Below are 23775 nucleotides of genomic sequence, written 5' to 3' on the forward strand. Positions count from 1 at the left end.
AGCGATGTCGGAGATGTGATGTTTTACCGGATTCCTGATTTTCAAGGTACACTCGTGCATTGGTCGTATGGGAAAATCCCCACTTCATCGCTACCTCGTAGATGCTGTGTCCAATCGCTCGTGCGCCGACTATAACACCTATGTTCAAACTCACTTAAATCTTGATAATCTGCCATTGTAGCAGTAGTAACCGATCGAACGATTTCGCCAGACACTCGTTGTCTTATATAGGCGTATTCTGCGTGTTAAAATATCTCCGTATTTGAATTCGCATCCCTATACCAGTTTCTTTGGGGCTTCAGTGTAGTTGGAGTAATTGTTTTATCTTGTCATGTATCCTCCCAGCATTTTATTATTTTCAGTTGTTGAACTCTTATACAACCGTAATTTAATTTGTCAACATTCTTTTTCTGGTGTTTTTTGTTGAACTTTGTGCCAATATGAGAAATTTTATTACTTAATTGTGCACACAGTGGTGCCATCTCGCAATATACTTTTGCCTTCATCCTAAATCCAGCATTGCGAAACGCAATAGTTTTAATGATTCGGTACTTGATTACACAACATGTGAAATGTTACACTCCACAACGATGCTTTATTGTATGTCCTGTCGCTTTCTTGTCTTTAAATTTTATACAGGGTGTCTCAAACCTCTTCAGTTGGTTTGAAACAGGAGACTATGGGACCACAACCGATTATCTTGAGGTAGGGAACCAATGGTTCGAAATGCATATTTATTGTTTGATGGACTTACACAATGTACACCGTATAACAAAGTAGCTAAATAGTAACAGCTCGAGGTGACTGGCAGTGGTCGCTTTGAGGAATTACTAAAAGCTACGTTGTTGTTAACTGGTATACAGTGTGTGTCCATAACCCGGAACTGAACCCCATCCGAACAGGCCTCGGAAAGCCAAACGGTACCGACCGACAGCCGTGTCATCCTCAGACGACATACGTCACTGTTCACGGATTTCAAGGGGCATCTAGTCAGCACGACGCTCGCCTCGGCCGTTGCCAGTTTTCGTGACCGGACAGCTGCAACTCAGTCCTCCTCAATTGGCCACACTGAGGGCACTCCACTTGCCAACACCACTCCCAGACCCGACGGTAATCCATCCAAGGGTTTTCCACTCCCAACATTGCTCAACTTCGGTGAGCCCACGGGAGCTGGTGTCACCGCCGTGGCAAGGCCATCGGCTCTATGTCCATAACACAGTAAATATACACTTCCAACCATTGGTGTCCTATCTCAATACAACTGGTTGTGGAGCTACTGTCACTTGTTTCGATTTGGCACAACCTGTATTGTATATGTTCTTAAGTAGATAGGACTCCTTATGAATACCACTATTTTTTTTAGGATTGATGGTCATTGCTAAACAACGGAAATCTGTCATTTCATTTTATAAACTCGCGATGTAGACAAATAAAAGTTATACTGAAAATTAATATGGCATTTCCACATTCTTGACCATGTCATGCCATTTAAAAATATGTCGACGAGGGCTGTGGATTTAGGATTCTCCATTATTTGTGGCGGCTTGCGTTTTGACAACTGCAAGTATCAGCTGCCAAGAATTCTTCCGGGTTGTATGGCCGTGGTCCATGGAACTCTTCTACCCCTGACGTTTCGTCCAAAGCCACGTTGGACATCTTCGGAGGTGCTCCTGGTTGTGCTGAGTCTTGCCGAGTGATGAGTCGGACGTCGAAGAACGGCCTAAATAACGTGGAAAGTGGGGGTGGTCTGGATTTCACGAGATAGCAGAGATAAACCTTGTTAAGGGTAAAATATAACTATCGATCATAGTACGACAAAGATAAAAACTTCTCATCGATTCTGTAGCGCCACTGTGCATATATCGCTGAGTTTCATGGCTTCTTCTTTTCTGTTAAAATTATACCCAGAAGTGTGAATACATGGCTGAAGGAACATACACTACTGGCCATTAAAGTTGCTACACCAAGAAGAAATGCAGATGATAAACGGGTATTCATTGGACAAATATATTATACTAGAACTGACATGTCATTACATTTTCACGCAACTTCGGTGCATAGATCCTGAGAAATCAGTACCCAGAACAACCACCTCTGGCCGTAATAACGGCCTTGATACGCCTGGGCATTGAGTCAAACAGAGCTTGGACCGCGTGTACAGGTACAGCTGCCCATGCAGCTTCAACACGATACCACAGTTGATCAAGAGTAGTGACTGGCGTATTATAACGAACCAAGTTGCTCGGACACCATTGACCAGACGTTTTCAATTGGTGAGAGATCTGGAGAATGTGCTGGCCAAGGCAGCAGTCGAACATTTTCTGTATCCAGAAAGGCCCGTACAGGACCTGCAACATGCGGTCGTGCATTATCCTGCTGAAATGTAGGGTTTCGCAGGGATCGAATGAAGGGTAGAGATACGGGTCGTAACACATCTGAAATATAGCGTCCACTGTTCAAAGCGCCGTCAATGCGAACAAGAGGTTACCGAGACGTGCAACGAATGGTACCCCATACCATCACGCCGGGTGATACGCCAGTATGGCGATGACGAATACGCTCTTCCAATGTGCGTTCAGCGCGATGTCGCCAAACACGGATGCGACCATCATGATGCTGTAAACAGAACCTGGATTCATCCGAAAAAATGACGTTTTGCCATTCGTGCACCCAGGTTCGTCGTTGAGTACACCATCGCAGACGCTCCTGTCTGTGATGCAGCGTCAAAAAATGGCTCTGAGCACTATGGGACTTAACATCAATGGTCATCAGTCCCCTAGAACTTAGAACTACTTAAACCTAACCAACCTAAGGACATCACACAACACCCAGCCATCACGAGGCAGAGAAAATCCCTGACCCCGCCGGGAATCGAACCCGGGAACCCGGGCGTGGGAAGCGAGAACGCTACCGCACGACCACGAGATGCGGGCCAGCGTCAAGAGTAATCGCAGCCATGGTCTCTGAGCTAATAGTCCATGCTGCTGCAAACGTCGTCGAACTGTTCGGGCAGATGGCTGTTGACTTGCAAACGTCCCCATCTGTTGACTCAGGAATCGAGACGTGACTGCACGATTTGTTACAGCCATGCGGATAAGATGCCTGTCATCTCGACTGCTAGTGATACGAGGCCATTGGCATCCAGCACGGCGTTCCGTATTATCATCCTGAACCCACCGATTCCATATTCTGCTAACAGTCATTGGTTCTCGACCAACTCGAGCAGGAATGTCGCGATACGATAAACCACACTCGCGATAGGCTACAATCCGACCTTTATCAAAGTCGGAAACGTGATGGTACGCATTTTTCCTCCATACACGAGGCGTCACAACAACGTTTCACCAGGCAACGCCGGTCAACTGCTGTTTGTGTATGAGAAATCGGTTGGAAAGTTCCTCATATCAGCACGTTGTAGGTGTCGCCACCGGCGCCAACCTTGTGTGAATGTTCTGAAAAGCTAATCATTTGCATATCACAGCATCTTCTTCCTGTCGGTTAAATTTCGCGTCTGTAGCACGTCATTTTCGTGGTGTAGCAATTTTAATGGCCAGTAGTGTAAAAGTCTTTGCCGACTAGGGAAAACAGACAAGTCAGCCTTGGCGGAACATGCTTTTCAGTCGGGTGATCACGTAGTGAAATTTTCGGAAACTGAAGTTTTATGTACAATGACGAACTATTATCCACATAGAGAAGCCACCGAAAAATATAAACATGGGTATAATTTTAACAGAAAAGATGAAGCCATGAAACTCAGCGATATATGGACAGTGGCGTTATAGAATCGATGAGTAGTTTTTATCTTTAACGTACTATGATCGATAGTTATATTTTACACCTGACAAGGTTTATCTCTGCTATAATGTGAAATCCAGTCCACGCCCACTTTCCACGTTATTTAGGCCGTTCTTCGACGTCCGACTCGTCAGTCGGCAAGACTCAGCACAACCAGGAGCCCCTCCGAAGATGTCCAACGTAGCTTCGGACGAAACGTCAGGGATAGGAGAGTTCCACGGACCACGGCCATACAACCCGGAAGAATTCTCGGCAGCTGAAACATCCGGTCGCGAAAGCCTTCACTGCACGAACTGCAAGTGTTTCTGGACGTGACGTGACGTGAAGCGGTGTTCGGTGTGCGCCCGCAGGACGACGGCCGCCACGCCCCTGTCTTCGCGCCGGCCGGCCACCGCCGCCCCGCTGCCGTTCCACAACGTGTGGGAGGAGGGGGAGGAGGGCTCGCGGCAGCCCGCCGGCGAGGCGACGACCCGCCGCCCGGGGCCAGGCCAGAGGCCGCCGGACGCCGAGTGGATCACGCCGGACGTGGGCGCCGCGGCGCGGCCCAGGCCGACCGCCCCCACCACCACGGAGGGCAGACGCACCACGCGCCAACCCCAGCACGATGACGGTTAATATCATTACACTTCTAACATACACTGCTCGAAACAGCAAGTTGAACATGACTTTGGGTGTCTTCCATAGCCGGCCGGGGTGGCCGGGCGGTTCTAGACCGAGTATACAGAGTGAAAGGCATATTACTATAAACAAAACTAGGTCTACTTTGCGTCTTCGGGTCGATTCCATAGTGTCAGGTCTTGTGGGCGATGACATCTCGGTCGGCAAAAGATTCTAGTCCAGGTAACGATGCGTTCTCACAGCGGACAATTGCGAGTGTAAAACACCCACTGCCAGGTGCTCCAGTTGCTCAAGCATGCAACAATTTGAAAAAATTAAGAAAGCATAGTGCCGCACTGCCCGCTGGGCGCCTAGCCGGCCGTTACGCAACCCGCTTGGCTCGGCGCTAGGCAGGTGCACCAGCACACGCGCGCTCATAGTACAGCCAGAGCGCGCGTACGCTACGAGTATATTGCTCTCTCGCTGGTGCGCACAGAGTCTAACAAGGGAACCTCCTCATCGCACCCCCCTCAGATTTAGTTATAAGTTGGCACAGTGGATAGGCCTTGAAAAACTGAACACAGATCAATCGAGGAAACAGGAAGGAGTTGTGTGGAACTATGAAAAAAATAAGCATAATATGCAAACTGACTAGTCCATGCGTCAGATATGCAACATCAAGGAGACTATGAGATCCGGAGCGTCGTGGTCCCGTGGTTAGCGTGAGCAGTTACGGAGCGAGAAGTCCTTGGTTCAAGTCTTGCCTCGAGTGAAAAGTTAACTTTTTTTATTTTCGCAAACTCATGATCTGTCCGTTCGTTCATTGACGTCTCGGTTCACTGTTATAAGTTTAGTATCTGTGTTTTGCGACCGCACCGCAAAACTGTGTGATTAGTAGAGGAAAGGACGTGCCCATCCAATGGGAACCGAAAACATTTTATCGTAAGGGCATAGGTCTACCGATTCCTCCACAGGAAAACACGTCTCATATATTCTATACGACACTGGTGACGGCATGTGCGTCACATGACAGGAAAATGTTGTCGACCCACCTAACTTGTACACTTGGCGAATGGATAAAAAGATTCTTCTACCTTGCCCAATTTAGGTTTTCTTGTGGATGTGATAATCACTCCCAAAAGACGGACAGATAATAATTGTCTGAAAATAAAAAATTGAACTTTTCACTGGAGGGAAGACTTGAACCAAGAACCTCTGGTTCCGCAGCTGCTCACGCTAACCACGGGACCACGGCGCTCCTGAGCTCCCACTATCGTTGATGTTCCCTATCTTACGCATGGACTACTCAGTTTGTATATTTTGCTTATTTATTTCATAGTTCCACACAACTCCTTGTTTTCTCGATTGATCTGTGTTCAGTTTTTCAAGGCCTGTCCACTGTGCCAACTTATAACTATACTCCTGGAAATGGAAAAAAGAACACATTGACACCGGTGTGTCAGACCCACCATACTTGCTCCGGACACTGCGAGAGGGCTGTACAAGCAATGATCACACGCACGGCACAGCGGACACACCAGGAACCGCGGTGTTGGCCGTCGAATGGCGCTAGCTGCGCAGCATTTGTGCACCGCCGCCGTCAGTGTCAGCCAGTTTGCCGTGGCATACGGAGCTCCATCGCAGTCTTTAACACTGGTAGCATGCCGCGACAGCGTGGACGTGAACCGTATGTGCAGTTGACGGACTTTGAGCGAGGGCGTATAGTGGGCATGCGGGAGGCCGGGTGGACGTACCGCCGAATTGCTCAACACGTGGGGCATGAGGTCTCCACAGTACATCGATGTTGTCACCAGTGGTCGGCGGAAGGTGCACGTGCCCGTCGATCTGGGACCGGACCGCAGCGACGCACGGATGCACGCCAAGACCGTAGGATCCTACGCAGTGCCGTAGGGGACCGCACCGCCACTTCCCAGCAAATTAGGGACACTGTTGCTCCTGGGGTATCGGCGAGGACCATTCGCAACCGTCTCCATGAAGCTGGGCTACGGTCCCGCACACCGTTAGGCCGTCTTCCGCTCACGCCCCAACATCGTGCAGCCCGCCTCCAGTGGTGTCGCGACAGGCGTGAATGGAGGGACGAATGGAGACGTGTCGTCTTCAGCGATGAGAGTCGCTTCTGCCTTGGTGCCAATGATGGTCGTATGCGTGTTTGGCGCCGTGCAGGTGAGCGCCACAATCAGGACTGCATACGACCGAGGCACACAGGGCCAACACCCGGCATCATGGTGTGGGGAGCGATCTCCTACACTGGCCGTACACCACTGGTGATCGTCGAGGAGACACTGAATAATGCACGGTACATCCAAACCGTCATCGAACCCATCGTTCTACCATTCCTAGACCGGCAAGGGAACTTGCTGTTCCAACAGGACAATGCACGTCCGCATGTATCCCGTGCCACCCAACGTGCTCTAGAAGGTGTAAGTCAACTACCCTGGCCAGCAAGATCTCCGGATCTGTCCCCCATTGAGCATGTTTGGGACTGGATGAAGCGTCGTCTCACGCGGTCTGCACGTCCAGCACGAACGCTGGTCCAACTGAGGCGCCAGGTGGAAATTGCATGGCAAGCCGTTCCACAGGACTACATCCAGCATCTCTACGATCGTCTCCATGGGAGAATAGCAGCCTGCATTGCTGCGAAAGGTGGATATACACTGTACTACTGCCGACATTGTGCATGCTCTGTTGCCTGTGTCTATGTGCCTGTGGTTCTGTCAGTGTGATCATGTGATGTATCTGACCCCAGGAATGTGTCAATAAAGTTTCCCCTTCCTGGGACAACGAATTCACGGTGTTCTTATTTCAATTTCCTGGAGTGTAAATCTGTGGTGGGGGGGGGGGGGGGGGGGGGTGCGATGGTGAGCTTCCCTTGTAACTCCGTTATCAGCGCGTTACGTAACGAAGGTCACGCGTTCTCTATATAAGCGGGCAGTGCACGCCAGCGCAGTCATTCCGCTGTGAGCTCTATCTGCAACAGCATTGAAGCACTATGCCTCGTCGACGTGTGTATCGTCATCGCCGTCACCGCATGCCAGTTTACAAACACATAATTAGCCTGGAAAATAAACTTGAAGGAAATGGCACTGCACAGTCTGTTATTCTTAATGGACCAATTTGTTTTCGTGGATGTCGACTTAATTCTTCACTCGATGTCGCATCTGGAGCAGCTGGCAGTGGGTGGTTTACACTCGCAATTGTCCGCTTTGAGAACGCATCGTTACCTGGACCAGAATATTTTGCCGACCGAGATGTCATCGCCTACAAGACCTGGCACTGTGGAATCGAACGGAAGACGCAAAGTAGACCTAGTTTTATTTATAGTAATATGCCTTTTACTCTGTATACTCGTTCTTGTAGGAAAGTTTCTAATGATGAGAAAATACATGCATGGATGAAAGGACTTCGTGTACTTGCTGAAAATGTTACTGTACCTGGTGATATTACTTTGTATTATAAATATTAATAAAGTGTTATCCTTGACTCCTGAAACTGGGGGCGTCAGCCGAGAACCGCTAGATGCACATCAGGTTCGAATCCTGCCTCGGGCATGGATATGTGTGATGTCCTTAGGTTAGTTAGGTTTACGTAGTTCTATGTTCTAGGGGACTGATGACCTCAGAAGTTGTCCCATAGTGCTCAGAGCCATTACAACCATTTTTGTCTGCCATACTCCATTGCGCAGTACACTGAGGGATCCTCCTAATCTCGTGGTGGACCTCCTTTTGCCCGGCGTACTGCAGCAGCACGACGTGGGATGGCGTCAAGAAGTCGTAGGAAGTCCCCTGCGGAAACACAGAGCCACACTGCCTCTATAGCCGACCACGACTGCGAAACGCTCGTGCCCCATAAATGTTGGATGGGATTCATGTAGGGAGAACTGGATGGCCAAATCATTCACTCGAATTGTCCAGAATGTTCTTCAGATCAGTCGCGAACAACTGTGTCCCTGCGACACGGCTCACGAAGGTGAAGTCCATGTATGGCTGCAAATGGTCTCAAAGTAGCCGGACATAACCACTCCCACTCAATGTTCTGTTGGTCCAGAGGAGCCAGTCCATTCGATGTAAACGCAGCCCACACCAATATGAGCCACCACCAGGTTGCACAGTACCTTGTCGACATCCTAGGTCCACGGCTTCGTGTGGTCTGCGCCACACTCGAACCCTACCGTCAGCTCTTTGACATGATCCTACTCAAGTCTGGATTTATCGTTAAGTAGGAGTTGGAGTGAGAGAGCTAGGCCAAGTTCCGGAGGATCGAGCAGTACAGGCTCCGACAGAGATAGCGTGTGGCGCGCCTCAGAATAGGCAACTGTCTCAACCCAAATACGCGCCCGAGGTACAGGGTACAGGATCACGGTTGGTTGAGGAACATCGGAAACCAATTTCAGCACTGCAATGATCATAAATACAGAGGTTTCTTGTCTTCCCAAACCTTAAGTCGGAAGACTGTATATAAAAGGATATGCCAAAATTATGGCCACTACGCAATCAAAGCAACAACGAAATGGTTCAAATGGCTCTGAGCACTATGGGACTTAACTTCTGAGGTCATCAGTCTCCTAGAATTTAGAACTACTTAAACCTAACTAACCTAAGGACGACACACACATCCATGCCCGAGGCAGGATTCGAACCTGCGACCGTAGCAGTCGCGTGGTTCCAGACTGTAGCAGCTAGAACCGCTCGGCCACTCCGGCCGGCACCAACAACCGGGTTACAATTCTCAATAATGATAGCTTACTTCTCAGACCTGTTGCGACCATTATATATAAAAGATTTAAGCAGTACATATGTACATAAAACTAGAAAAATGTAATCAACCAAGCAACAAGCCCAGAATACTATAGCTGATAGCCGAAAGCTACCAGGTAAACCTGCTGCGGGTAAGACTATTAAATGACCAGAATTATTTTGCCTTTTAAATATTTAACAGGCATAGATAAAGGACTACAACAAGATAATCGTCGAAGCCACAAGTAACAGGTGTTACTGACAACAGTAATACTTAGTCGCCAGACCTGCTCTGCGACCCAGCATATACATACAGGGTGTTTCAAAAATGACCGGTATATTTGAAACGGCAATAAAAACTAAACGAGCAGCGATAGAAATACACCGTTTGTTGCAATATGCTTGGGACAACAGTACATGTTCAGGCGGACAAACTTTCGAAATTACAGTAGTTACAATTTTCAACAACAGATGGCGCTGCAAGTGATGTGAAAGATATAGACGACAACGCAGTCTGTGGGTGCGCCATTCTGTACGTCGTCTTTCTGCTGTAAGCGTGTGCTTTTCACAACGTGCAAGTGTGCTGTAGACAACATGGTTTATTCCTTAGAACAGAGGATTTTTCTGGTGTTGGAATTCCACCGCCTAGAACACAGTGTTGTTGCAACAAGACGAAGTTTTCAACGGAGGTTTAATGTAACCAAAGGACCGAAAAGCGATACAATAAAGGATCTGTTTGAAAAATTTCAACGGACTGGGAACGTGACGGATGAACGTGCTGGAAAGGTACGGCGACCGCGTACGGCAACCACAGAGGGCAACGCGCAGCTAGTGCAGCAGGTGATCCAACAGCGGCCTCGGGTTTCCGTTCGCCGTGTTGCAGCTGCGGTCCAAATGACGCCAACGTCCACGTATCGTCTCATGCGCCAGAGTTTACACCTCTATCCATACAAAATTCAAACGCGGCAACCCCTCAGCGCCGCTACCATTGCTGCACGAGAGACATTCGCTAACGATATAGTGCACAGGATTGATGACGGCGATATGCATGTGGGCAGTATTTGGTTTACTGACGAAGCTTATTTTTACCTGGACGGCTTCGTCAATAAACAGAACTGGCGCATATGGGGAACCGAAAAGCCCCATGTTGCAGTCCCATCGTCCCTGCATCCTCAAAAGGTACTGGTGTGGGCCGCCATGTCTTCCAAAGGAATCATTGGCCCATTTTTCAGATCCGAAACAATTACTGCATCACGCTATCTGGACATTCTTCGTCAATTTGTGGCGGTACAAACTGCCTTAGACGACACTGCGAACACCTCGTGGTTTATGCAAGATGGTGCCCGGCCACATCGCATGCCCGACGTCTTTAATTTCCTGAATGAATATTTCGATGATCGTGTGACTGCTTTGGGCTATCCGAAACATACAGGAGGCGGCGTAGATTGGCCTCCCTATTCGCCAGACATGAACCCCTGTGACTTCTTTCTGTGGGGACACTTGAAAGACCAGGTGTACCGCCAGAATCCAGAAAAAATTGAACAGCTGAAGCAGTACATCTCATCTGCATGTGAAGCCATTCCGCCAGACACGTTGTCAAAGGTTTCGGGTAATTTCATTCAGAGACTACGCCATATTATTGCTACGCATGGTGGATATGTGGAAAATATCGTACTATAGAGTTTCCCAGACCGCAGCGCCATCTGTTGTTGAAAATTGTAACTACTGTAATTTCGAAAGTTTGTCTGCCTGAAAATGTACTGTGTCCCAAGCATATTGCAACAAACGGTGTATTTCTATCGCTGCTCGTTTAGTTTTTATTGCCGTTTCAAATATACCGGTCATTTTTGAAACACCCTGTACATTACAAATAAGGACGTTTAAACAGCAATATATACATATATAAAACTAGAACTATGCTATGTTGCTGCCAACGCTAATAATCAGTCGCCAGACCTGCTGCGACCCAACATACACATACATAAAAGGGGCTTAAACATATATATATATATATATATATAAAACTATGTAATCAACCAAGTTACAAACCCAGAGTACAACTGCTAGTGGCTGTAAAACATTTGGTAATAACAGTATTTTCAACTGTACGCTGACTGAACACTCAATGGCGCTCTATCGAAAGGCTCTTATTGTGGTTTGCCGCTAAACAAATTGATTCAACGGCGCACGTTAATAACAACAGAAAATATCAACGGCGCCCTGCCGAAAGGTAGTAATCTCGCCAAGATATTAATAATCACAGAGGAACGACGTATTTGGTTATAACAGTAATCTAAACTGTACGCTCACCGAGCGAGGTGGCGCAGTGGTTAGACACTGGACTCGCATTCGGGAGGACGACGGTTCAATCCCGCGTCCGGCCATCCTGATTTAGGTTTTCCGTGATTTCCCTAAATCACTCCAGGCAAATGCCGGGATGGTTCCTCTGAAAGGGCACGGCCGACTTCCTTTCCCATCCTTCCCTAATCCGATGAGACCGATGACCACGCTGTCTGGTCTCCTTCCCCAAAACCAACCAACCAACCAACCTAAACTGTACGCTCATTGAATACTCAGCGGCGTTCTGTCGCAAGGTTCTTCTTGTTGCTTGCCGTTAAACATATTGTCATTCAACGATGCACGTTAACAACAACAGGAGAATTCGGGGAACACTGCAAGAAAGCCACGACACGAATCCGCAAGATGCAAACTTGCAGATCAAGTTGACAATCTACCATTTAACGGTGAACACACACACGCGCCCACTGGCAGATTCAAACTGTTCTAACAGTGAGCATCGCACTACCAGGAGGCTATCTCGCAGGTGCAACCTTGCGGGGAGAAAAATAAATAGCAAACAACCATCCTTCTGAATCTGCTTAGTGTATGCATCTCTTGGTCTCCCCCTACGATTTTTACCTTCCACGCTGCCCTCCAATACTAAATTGGTGATCCCTTGATGCCTCAGAACATGTCCTACCAACCGATCCCTTCTTCTGGTCAAGTTGTGCCACAAACTCCTCTTCTCCCCAATCCTATTCAGTACCTCCTCATTAGTTATGTGATCTACCCATCTAATCTTCAGCATTCTTCTGTAGCACCACATTTCGAAAGCTTCTATTCTCTTCTTGTCCAAACTATTTATCGTCCATGTTTCACTTCCATACATGGCTACACTCCATACAAATACTTTCAGAAAAGACTTCCTGACACTTAAATCTATACTCGATGTTAACAAATTTCTCTTATTCAGAAACGATTTCCTTGCCATTGCCAGTCTACTTTTTATATCCTCTCTACTTCGACCATCATCAGTTATTTTGCTCCCCAAATAGCAAAACTCCTTTACTACTTTAAGTGTCTCATTTCCTAATCTAATGCCTTCAACATCACCCGACTTAATTCGACTACATTCCATTATCCTCGTTTTGCTTTTGTTGATGTTCATCTTATACCCTCCTTTCAAGACACTGTCCATTCCGTTCAACTGCTCTTCCAAGTCCTTTGCTGTCTCTGACAGAATTACAATGTCATCGGCGAACCTCAAAGTTTTTATTTCTTCTCCATGGATTTTAATACCTACTCCGAATTTTTCTTTTGTTTCCTTTACTGCTTGCTCAATATACAGATTGAATAACATCGGGGAGAGGCTACAACCCTGTCTTACTCCCTTCCCAACCACTGCTTCCCTTTCATGCCCCTCGACTCTTATAACTGCCATCTGGTTTCTGTACAAATTGTAAATAGCCTTTCGCTCCCTGTATTTTACCCCTGCCACCTTTAGAATTTGAAAGAGAGTATTCCAGTCAACATTGTCAAAAGCTTTCTCTAAGTCTACAAATGCTAGAAACGTAGGTTTGTCTTTCCTTAATCTTTCTTCTAAGATAAGTCGTAAGGTCAGATTGCCTCACGTGTTCCAGTATTTCTACGGAATCCAAACTGATCTTCCCCGAGGTCGGCTTCTACTAGTTTTTCCATTCGTCTGTAAAGAATTCGTGTTAGTATTTTGCAGCTGTGGCTTATTAAACTGATTGTCCGGTAATTCTCACATCTGTCAACTCCTGCTTTCTTTGGAATTGGAATTATTATATTCTTCTTGAAGTCTGAGGGTATTTCGCCTGTCTCATACATCTTGCTTACCAGATGGTAGAGTTTCGTCAGGGCTGGCTCTCCCAAAGCCGTCAGCAGTTCCAATGGAATGTTGTCTACTCCGGGGGCCTTGTTTCGACTCAGGTCTTTCAGTGCTCTGTCAAATTCTTCACGCAGTATCGTATCTCCCATTTCATCTTCATCTACATCCTCTTCCATTTCCATAATATTGTCCTCAAGTACATCGCCCTTGTATAGACCCTCTATATACTCCTTCCACCTTTCTGCTTTCCCTTCTTTGCTTAGAACTGGGTTTCCATCTGAGCTCTTGATGTTCATACAAGTGGTTCTCTTCTCTCCAAAGGTCTCTTTAATTTTCCTGTAGGCAGTATCTATCTTACCCCTAGTGAGATAAGCCTCTACATCCTTACATTTGTCCTCTAGCCATCCCTGCTTAGCCATTTTGCACTTCCTGTCGATCTCATTTTTGAGACGTTTGTATTCCTTTTTGCCTGCTTCATTTACTGCATTTTTATATTTTCTCCTTTCATCAATTAAATTCAATATTTCTTCTGTTACCCAAGGATTTCTACTAGCCCTCGTCTTTTTACCTACTTGATCCTCTGCTGCCTTCACTACTTCATCCCTCAAAGCTACCCATTCTTCTTCTACTGTATTTCTTTCCCCCATTCCCGTCAATTGTTCCCTTATGCTCTCCCTGAAACTCTGTACAACCTCTGGTTCTTTCAGTTTATCCAGGTCCCATCTCCTTAAATTCCCACCTTTTTGCAGTTTCTTCAGTTTTAATCTACAGGTCATAACCAATAGATTGTGGTCAGAGTCCACATCTGCCCCTGGAAATGTCTTGCAATTTAAAACCTGGTTCCTAAATCTCTGTCTTACCATTATATAATCTATCTGATACCTTTTAGTATCTCCAGGGTTCTTCCATGTATACAACCTTCTATCATGATTCTTAAACCAAGTATTAGCTATGATTAAGTTGTGCTCTGTGCAAAATTCTACCAGGCGGCTTCCTCTTTCATTTCTTAGCCCCAATCCATATTCACCTACTATGTTTCCTTCTCTCCCTTTCCCTACACTCGAATTCCAGTCACCCATGACTATTAAATTTTCGTCTCCCTTCACTATCTGAATAATTTCTTTTATTTCATCATACATTTCTTCAATTTCTTCGTCATCTGCAGAGCTAGTTGGCATATAAACTTGTACTACTGTAGTAGGTGTGGGCTTCGTATCTATCTTGGCCACAATAATGCGTTCACTAAGCTGTTTGTAGTAGCTTACCCGCGTTCCTATTTTCCTATTCATTATTAAACCTACTCCTGCATTACCCCTATTTGACTTTGTGTTTATAACCCTGTAGTCACCTGACCAGAAGTCTTGTTCCTCCTTCCACCGAACTTCACTAATTCCCACTATATCTAACTTTAACCTATCCATTTCCCTTTTCAAATTTTCTAACCTACCTGCCCGATTAAGGGACCTGACATTCCACGCTCCGATCCGTAGAACGCCAGTTTTCTTTCTCCTGATAACGACATCCTCTTGAGTAGTCCCCGCCCGGAGATCCGAATGGGGGACTATTTTACCTCCGGAATATTTTACCCAAGAGGACGCCATCATCATTTAATCATACAGTAAAGCTGCATGCCCTCGGGAAAAATTACGGCCGTAGTTTCCCCTTGCTTTCAGCCGTTCGCAGTACCAGCACAGCAAGGCCGTTTTGGTTATTGTTACAAGGCCAGATCAGTCAATCATCCAGACTGTTGCCCTTGCAACTACTGAAAAGGCTGCTGCCCCTCTTCAGGAACCACACGTTTGTCTGGCCTCTCAACAGATACCCCTCCGTTGTGGTTGTACCTACGGTACGGCTATCTGTATCGCTGAGGCACGCAAGCCTCCCCACCAACGGCAAGGTCCATGGTTCATGGGGGATGTCCGATTCGATATCAATGATTTAATCCTCACCGATGGCAGGATATGTCTGAAATTGTCATTGGGGATGGCAGGACATGTCTGGAATTGTCATTGGGGTTAAATCGAACTGTGTTATGATTATATATGTCAGCAGGACATGTCTGGAATTGTCATTGGGGTTAAATCGAACTGTGTCATGATTATATATGTCAGAAATAGTATATTTACTGCCAGAAATAGTATATTTACGAGTAAACATGCATATGACGTTGAAATTGTCATTGGGGATGACAGGACATGTCTGAAATTGTCATTGGGGTTAAATCGAACTGTGTCATGATTATATATGCCAGAAATAGTATATTTACGAGTAAACATGCATATGACGTTACAAGAATTCATGATTATATATGCCAGAAATAGTATATTTACGAGTAAACATGCATATGACGTTACAAGTGTGATTCTCGATTTATACGTGTAATGCCTTAATTGATAAAAGGTCACGTTTGATTTGATTGCATCTATTGTTTTATTTCAGTATGCCAGGAAAGAGAAGTCGATTTGTGCAAAATTACGTGGTATGCCAGTTTGGTTATGTGGCTTGAACGTATCTAACTACAGGCGTCTGTTTTATAGTAACAAAGTCTAGCAGTGAGACAGACGTGGTTTGGCTCATATCATCCTATGTTTTTCTGTGCTAAGATGTCTTTCCAAGTCCACATCACCCTTGTAATTCATAACGCAGCTCACAGCAAATTTAGCTTAACTTTCATTTCTTCTTAATACAAAGCATAGGTATTTTGTTCCATAAAAACACGGGAGAACTGCCGGATATCAGTAACTTCCTGCCACGATATTTCGGCCTGAAGATGGCCAGAAGACTCTGCGCCGAAATATCGTGGCAGGAAGTTACTGATATCCGGCAGTTCTCCCGTGTTTTTATGGAACAATCAGTACGCCGGGAAAGCTTTAAACATCACATAGGTATTTTGCTTTTAATTTCCGTATCTAAATATAAAATTTTATCCAAACTGTTAAAGCCGTTCCCAAGAAACACGAAATTCGCGTTTTTATTTAAAAAATTCTTTTGTGTAAAATCGCTTGCTGTAAGGAAAGATACCTACATACAGATAAACATAAAAACCAAAACCTTAACTACATTCAATATGTACTAACAAAGTTTTACGAGATGGCGTTATAAAAACATGTGAAATAGCGTTTTTATAATATAAAATTGCGTTTTTACGAATGGAACTATGTATATTGTAAAATATATATATATTGTAAAATTGACTTTTTACGAAAGAATGGAACTATGTAGGTGATCTCAAAAAGCAAAAAACAGTCAAAATTTCATCCAAATCATTAGGGCCGTTTTCGAGATACTCGAAATATAATACATAATCCAAGTGCTATTGCTCGTGTGTAAAGAAGGTGTGTGTGTTTTGCATTGCATCTGCAACAAATAAGAGGTACTTGGATTTCTTGATTTTAATCGTGTGTGTTGGGAGCTGTGTACTCGCTGTATATCGTTTCTGTCATCACTAGTTCGTGTATTACTCGCGCAAACTAAGCGGACGTCGGCGCGGTGGCTGATGGTAGCGATAGTAAATGGGAAATGCCTTTACGCTCGTTCCCGCCAGCCACCGCCAAGTGTCAGCTTGGTTTTCAGGAGTAATATTACGGCCTACGAACTTCGTTTGTTCGTTCCGAGCTTCCTTTGTTCACACGCATCCTTCACTTGACTGCCATATGGCGGTCGTATTCATTCGGCATGATTCGGAAGTTGCCTTCGAAGCATAGCGTACTGAGAATCGATGAATCGTTGGAACTTGGAATCGTCACGACTCGGAAACATGCAATCGTTCTTACGATTCTTTTGAACGACGATTATTCCGTATCACGATTCGATTCTTTATTTAGAGTCGTTCAAATGAACGACTCATTCACGAATCGCCACAAGTCTACTAGCAACCATGAGTCTAGTCTGAGTGAGGCAACTTGGAATACCAACGGTCACAGTTTCGCAGACCAACGGACACAGTTTAAACCACCACAAAACAGCTCACCGTACGATACAATGCGGCTCGTGAAACGCGGCCGTCCACGCGGGCCACCCACCACCAACTGCCCGTACGCAAGAACGTCCTCTCTATCCGAAAGCCGCCAACGATCGCACGCTAATCACCGTGAACCCCTCTGGCGATGCGCCAGAGGAACGAGAGCGCGGCTCACTACCAACTGAAATCGGGTCCCGTCTGACCAGGCGACGGTTTTCCAGTCCGACTGGTGTGGTCACGAGCCCAGAAGAGGCTCTGCAGGCGAAGTCGTGCTGTTAGCAAAGGCGCTCGCGTCGGTCGTCTGCTGCCACACCCCATTAACGCCAAATTTCGTCGCGATGTCCTAAAGGATACGGTAGTCGTACGTCCCACATTGATTTCTGCAGTTATTTCGTGCAATGTTGCTTATCTGTTAACACCGCCAACTGTACGAAAATGCCGCTGCGCTCGGTCGGTAAGTGAAGAGTACCAGCCGCTGCCTTGTTCGTGGAAAGAGGCAGTCCCTAAAATGTGATATTCTCGGCACACTCTTGACTCTATGGTTCTCGGAGTAGTGAATTTCCGAACGATTTCCGAAATGGAATGTCCCGTACGTCTAGCTCTGACTACCGTTCCTCCTTCAAAATCTGCTAATTCCCATCATACGACCATTCTCACGTCGGTCACCTGTTCACATGAATCACCTGAGCACAAATCACAACTCCGCCAATGCATTGTCCTTTTATACTGGGTGTACGCGATACTACCACCACCTTTACACGTGCATATCGCTATCCCACGGCTTTCGTTACTTGAGTGTAATTGAGGTCTGGGTATGTTAACGAAATTAAACCAATATCTTTCAGAAATTAAGTACACTACAACACATCATTACATTCTCAGTCCGTTACATAAAAGGAAATGAAATGTCGTGCAGACATCGAAAAGAAAGTGGAATCGATACTGCCGCGCGGGATTAGCCGAGCGGTCTGGGGTGCTGCAGTCATGGACTGTGCAGCTGGTCCCGGCGGACGTTCGAGTCCTCCCTCGGGCATGGGTGTGTGTGTGTGTGTGTGTGTGTGTTTGTCCTTAGGATAATTTAGGTTAAGTAGTGTGTAAGCTTAGGGACTGATGAACTTACCAGTTAAGTCCCAAAAGATTTCACACACATTTGAACATTTTCAACCTCCCCGTGTCGCGTCGGACCTCATTTTGCCCAGCGTACAGCATGGGCTCAACACGCCGTTGGAAGCTCCCAGTGGAAATACTGACAGGGGAACCACGACGTTGGGATCACGGACTTACTTCAAAATAACGTAACGTGCAAGTAGTAAAGTGCACTACTCTGGCAATTCCGAGAAAATAGCAAGAGAAGCTTTACGCGTTTATTACATGGTTTATGTACCTGTGCTTAGGTGCCGGCTGATAGAGTTCATGGTGGTCAAGTGATCAGCATTCCAGCTTCTGTAAGACGAACCGTATATGATGCAACAGTTCGACTCCCGTTCAGATTTAATTATCAAAGTTTTTTTCATCACTGGTCATATTATTCAATTTATATGACATTTGAAAGATAATATAATAAGAAATACACATGTATTTTCGTGAAGTTTCAATTTATGTTTCCCATGACTGTGTGATAAATAGCATTCAAATGGTTCAAATGGCTCTGAGCACTATGGGACTTAACTTCTCAGGTCATCAGTCCCCTAGAACTTAGAATACTTAAACCTAACTAACCTAGGGACATCACACACATCCATGCCCGAGGCGGAATTCGAACCTGCGACCGTAGCGGTCGCGCGGTTCCAGACTGTAGCGCCTAGAACCGCTTGGCCACTCCTCCCGGCGACAAATAGCATTCTCCAACGTGTGATGTCGAGAGCATATCCGACGAGTAATTGTACATTACTCTTGTGGACTGGCACATTGTGACATACTATATTACTGGTTGTGAATAACGTAATTCGCATCATTATTTATCGACATTTGACTTAAGCTTTCCAAGCCTATCCACCGCTTTTCAAAATTTAATTACAAGTAGTATATGAGGATAGTAACTGTTCCCGAAAGAACAGATACCATTGATGGCCGAGCAGCTTCTCTAGAATAAATGATAATTAATCGAAACCCTCAGCTGCCCACAGGTGTTGTTGATATATCTCAATGGGGACAGCTGAAAATGTGTGCCCCGACCGGGACTCGAACCCGGGATCTCCTGCTTACATGGCAGACACTATCCTTTTTTTTTATTTTGTTCTTTCTTGTTCGTTGAATTTGTTCGTGGCGGACTCCGATGACACCAGTTCAGGTTGTTCGTTGATCCGTTCACTCAGTTTTTTATTACAGAGGGTAGCTAAACCCTCTGACCGAACACACTGAGCTACTGCGCCGGCTTCCATCTGAGGCACCGAGGACACAGATGAATATCGCGACTGCAGGGACTTATCGCCGGCCGGAGTGGCCGAGCCGTTCTAGGCGCTTCAGTCTGAAACCCGCTACGGTCGCAGGTCCGAATCCTGCCTCGGGCATGGATGTGTGTGGTGTCCTTAGGTTAGTTAGGTCTAAGTAGTTCTAAGTTCTAGGGGACTGATGACCTCAGAAGTTAAGTCCCGTAGTGCTCAGAGCCCTAAAGGACTTATCCCTTGCACGATTCCCGTCAGACCCACATTCCCAACTGTCCACCATCTACATTCGTAATGTTCCTAATAGATATTTGACCATCCACTCATTACTCGCGCCAACTAAGGTGACGATTCCCGTAAGAGTTCGGGCAACCTGTGCGCATTCGCACTGACGAAGGTCAATGGCCGGGTAGCCTGCACGGTCAGCAATGGTACCTGCTCATTCGGGAACACTTACTATCTTAATATATAGTTAAAGGCTACCCGGCCATTGACCTTCGTTTGTGCGAATGCGCACAGGTTGCCCGAACTCTTACGGGAATCGTCACCTTAGTGGGCGCGAGTAAAGAATGAATGGTCAAATATCTACTAGGAACATTACGAATGTAGATGGTGGACAGTTGGGAATGTGGGTCTGACGGGAATCGTGCAAGGGATAAGTCCCTGCCGTCGTGCTATTCATCTGTGTCCTCGGTGGCTCAGATGGATTGAAGGTCTGCCATGTAAGCAGAAGATCCCAGGTTCGAGTCCCGGTCGAGGCACACATTTTCAGCTGTCCCCATTGAGGATATCAACAACACCTGTCGGCAGCGGAGGGTTTCGATTAATTATCATTAATTACAAGTAGTAAATAGTCAAGTAACATACGAAATTCACTGCAACTTTATGAAAATGTACCTGGTTTGTTTTCATTATGTTACCTCTCAACTGCCATATAAATTAAATAATGTGTCCAGTGATGAAAGAAACATAGATTAAAAAATAACGCAACCTGCTTGCTTAGCGCGAACGCTAACCGCTTTGCTTCTTTTTTTTCTTTTTTCGTTTTGTTCACAGTTGTTCCTTGTATTTGGTCGTAGCGGACATCACATGACGTCTGTTGGGAGTACGTTGTTGATTCCTTCACTCAGGTTTTTTTTTTTTTTTTTTTTTTTTTTTTTTTTTTTTTTTTTTTTTTTTTTACTACAGAGACCAGCCAGCTCTCTGACCGAACACGCTGAGCTACCGTGCCGGCGGAGCTTGACCACAATGACTTGTTGTGGCTAGTTCCTATAGATACATTAATTACATATTAGAGGCGTAAAACTTATTTTTCGATTTTCTCGGAATTGCCAGAGTAGTGTACCTTACTTCTAGCACGTTAGTTGTTTTAATGGCCGACTAAAGGTGCACAAAGCTTGAAGTAAATCCGTGATTGCAATGTCTTGGCCAGCCCTTGTGATCTACGCTGTCTCTCTAGCCGTCCATAATTGCGAAGGTGTTACCGGTGCAGGATTTTGTGCACGAACTGACGCTTCGATTATGTCCCACGGACTTCATTTCCGGCAACCTGGGTGGCCAAATCAATCTCTCGTACTGTCCAAAATGTTTTTCGAACCGATCGCGAACAACTGAGGTCCGGTGACATGGCGCATTGTCGTCCATAAAAATTTCCTCGTTGTTTTGGAACATGAAATCCATGAATGGCTGCAAGTGCTCTCCAAGTAGCCGAGCATAAACTTTCCCAGTCAACGATCGGTCCAATTGGAACAGAGGACCCTGTCCATCCCATGTAAGCGCACCCCTCATATCATTACGGAGCCACCACCACTTTACACGGTGCCTTGTTGACAACCTGGGTTCCAGTCGGCTTGGTTCCAATCGATGTGATCACGACCGTAGGAGAGGCGCTGTAGGCGATGTTGTTCTGTCAACAAACGCCCTCGCGTCGGTCGTCTGCTGCCACAGCCCATTAAAGCCGATTTCGCGTCACTGTCCTAACGGATACGTTCGACGTGCGTCCCACATTGATTTCTGCAGTTACTTCACGCAGTGTTGCTTGTCTATTAGGAAATCTGGCAATTTGTGGTAAGGTCTTATGGGACCAAACTGCTGAGGTCATCAGTCCCTAAGCCTACACACTCCTTAATCTACACTACTGGCCATTAAAATTGCTACACCACGAAAATGACGTGCTACAGACGCGAGTTTAAGCGACAGGAAGAAGATACTGTGATATGCAAATGATTAGCTTTTCAGAGCATTCACGCAAGGTTGGCGCCGGTGTCGACACCTACAACGTGCTGACATCAGGAAAGTTTCCAACCGATTTCTCATACACAAACAGCAGTTGACCGGCGTTGCCTGGTGAAACGTTGTTGTGATGCATCGTGTAAGGAGGAGAAATGCGTACCATCACGTTTCCGACTTTGATAAAGGTAGGATTGTAGCCTATCGCGATTGCGGTTCATCGTATCGCGACATTGCTGCTCGCGTTGGTCCAGATCCAATGACTGTTAGCAGAATATGGAATCGGTGGGTTCAGGAGGGTAATACGGAACGCCGTGCTGGATCCCAACGGCCTCGTATCACTAACAGTCGAGATGGCAGGCATCTTATCCGCATGGCTGTAACGGATCGTGCAGCCACGTCTCGATCCCTCAGTCAACAGATGGGGACGTATGCAAGACAACAAACATCTGTACGAACAGTTCGACGACGTTTACAATAGCATGGAGTATCAGCTCGGAGACCATGGCTGCGGTTACCCTTGACGCTGCATCACAGACAGGAGTGCCTGCGATGATGTACTCAACGACGAACCTAGGTGCAGGAATGCCGAAACGTCATTTCTCGGATGAATCCGAGTTCTGTTTACAGCATCATGATGGTCGCATCCGAGTCTGGCGACATCGCGGTGAACGCACATTGGAACCGTGTATTCGCCATCGCCATACTGGCATATCGCCCGGAGTGATGGTATGGGGTACCATTCGTTACACGTCTCGGTCACCTCTTGTTCGCATTGACGGCACTTTGAACAGTGGACGTTATATTTCAGATGTGTTACGACCCGTATCTAAAAAATGGCTCTGAGCACTATGGGACTCAACTGCTGAGGTCATTAGTCCCCTAGAACTTAGAACTAGTTAAACCTAACTAACCTAAGGACACCACACACATCCATGCCCGAGGCAGGATTCGAACCTGCGACCGTAGCGGTCTCGCGGTTCCCGACTGCAGCGCCAGAACCGCGCGGCCACTTCGGCCGGCTACGACCCGTATCTCTACCCTTCATTCGAACCCTGCGAAAACCTACAGCCGGCCGCGGTGGCCGTGCGGTTCTGGCGCTGCAGTCCGGAACCGCGGGACTGCTACGGTCGCAGGTTCGAATCCTGCCTCGGGCATGGGTGTGTGTGATGTTCTTAGGTTAGTTAGGTTTAAGTAGTTCTAAGTTCAAGGGGACTTATGACCTAAGATGTTGAGTCCCATAGTGCTCAGAGCCATTTTTTTGAAAACCTACATTTCAGCAGGATAATGCACGACCGCATGTTGCAGGTCCTGTACGGGCCTTTTTGGATACAGAGAATATTCGACTGCTGCCTTGGCCAGCACATTCTCCAGATCTGTCCCCAATTCAAAACGTCTGGTCAATGGTAGCCGAGCAACTGGCTCGTCACAATACGCCAGTCACTACTCTTGATGAACTGTGGTATCGTGTTGAAGCTACAAGGGCAGCTGTACCTGTACACGCCATTCAAGCTCTGTTTGACTCAATACCCAGGCGTATCAAGGCCGTTATTACGACCAGAGGTGGTTGTTCTGGGTACTGACTTCTCAGGATCTATGCACCCAAATTGCGTGAAAATGTAATGACATGTCAGTTCTAGTATAATATATTTGTCCAATGAATACCCGTTTATCATCTGCATTTCTTCTTGGTGTAGCAATTTTAATGGCCAGTAGTGTAACTTAAACTAACTCACGGTATGAACAACACATACACCTATGCCCGAGGGAGGACTCGAACCTCCGACGGCAGGGAGCCGCACGGACTGTAACAAGGCGCTTCAGACGGCGCTCGTGGTTCTCTATTAGAACTAAGGACTCTGCGCAGACGCCGCTGCTCTCGGTCGTTAAGTGAAGGCCGTCGCCACTGCGTTGTCCGTGGTG

The 23775-nt window shown here is 46.5% G+C and overlaps 1 protein-coding gene across 2 annotated transcripts in view; it reads left to right on the forward strand.

Annotated features, from left to right (window-relative positions):
• The window catches only part of LOC126203711 (serine protease filzig-like), a 370785-nt gene that overhangs the window by 275876 nt on the left and 71134 nt on the right, over nt 1–23775 (forward strand). For both annotated transcript variants that reach the window (XM_049938086.1, XM_049938087.1), the window contains exon 7: nt 4146–4405. In XM_049938086.1, the coding sequence (XP_049794043.1) occupies nt 4146–4405 (260 nt within the window). The remainder of the gene's footprint in view (nt 1–4145; nt 4406–23775) is intronic.

This window comes from Schistocerca nitens, chromosome 9, assembly GCF_023898315.1.
Source record: "Schistocerca nitens isolate TAMUIC-IGC-003100 chromosome 9, iqSchNite1.1, whole genome shotgun sequence".
NCBI lineage: Eukaryota > Metazoa > Arthropoda > Insecta > Orthoptera > Acrididae > Schistocerca > Schistocerca nitens.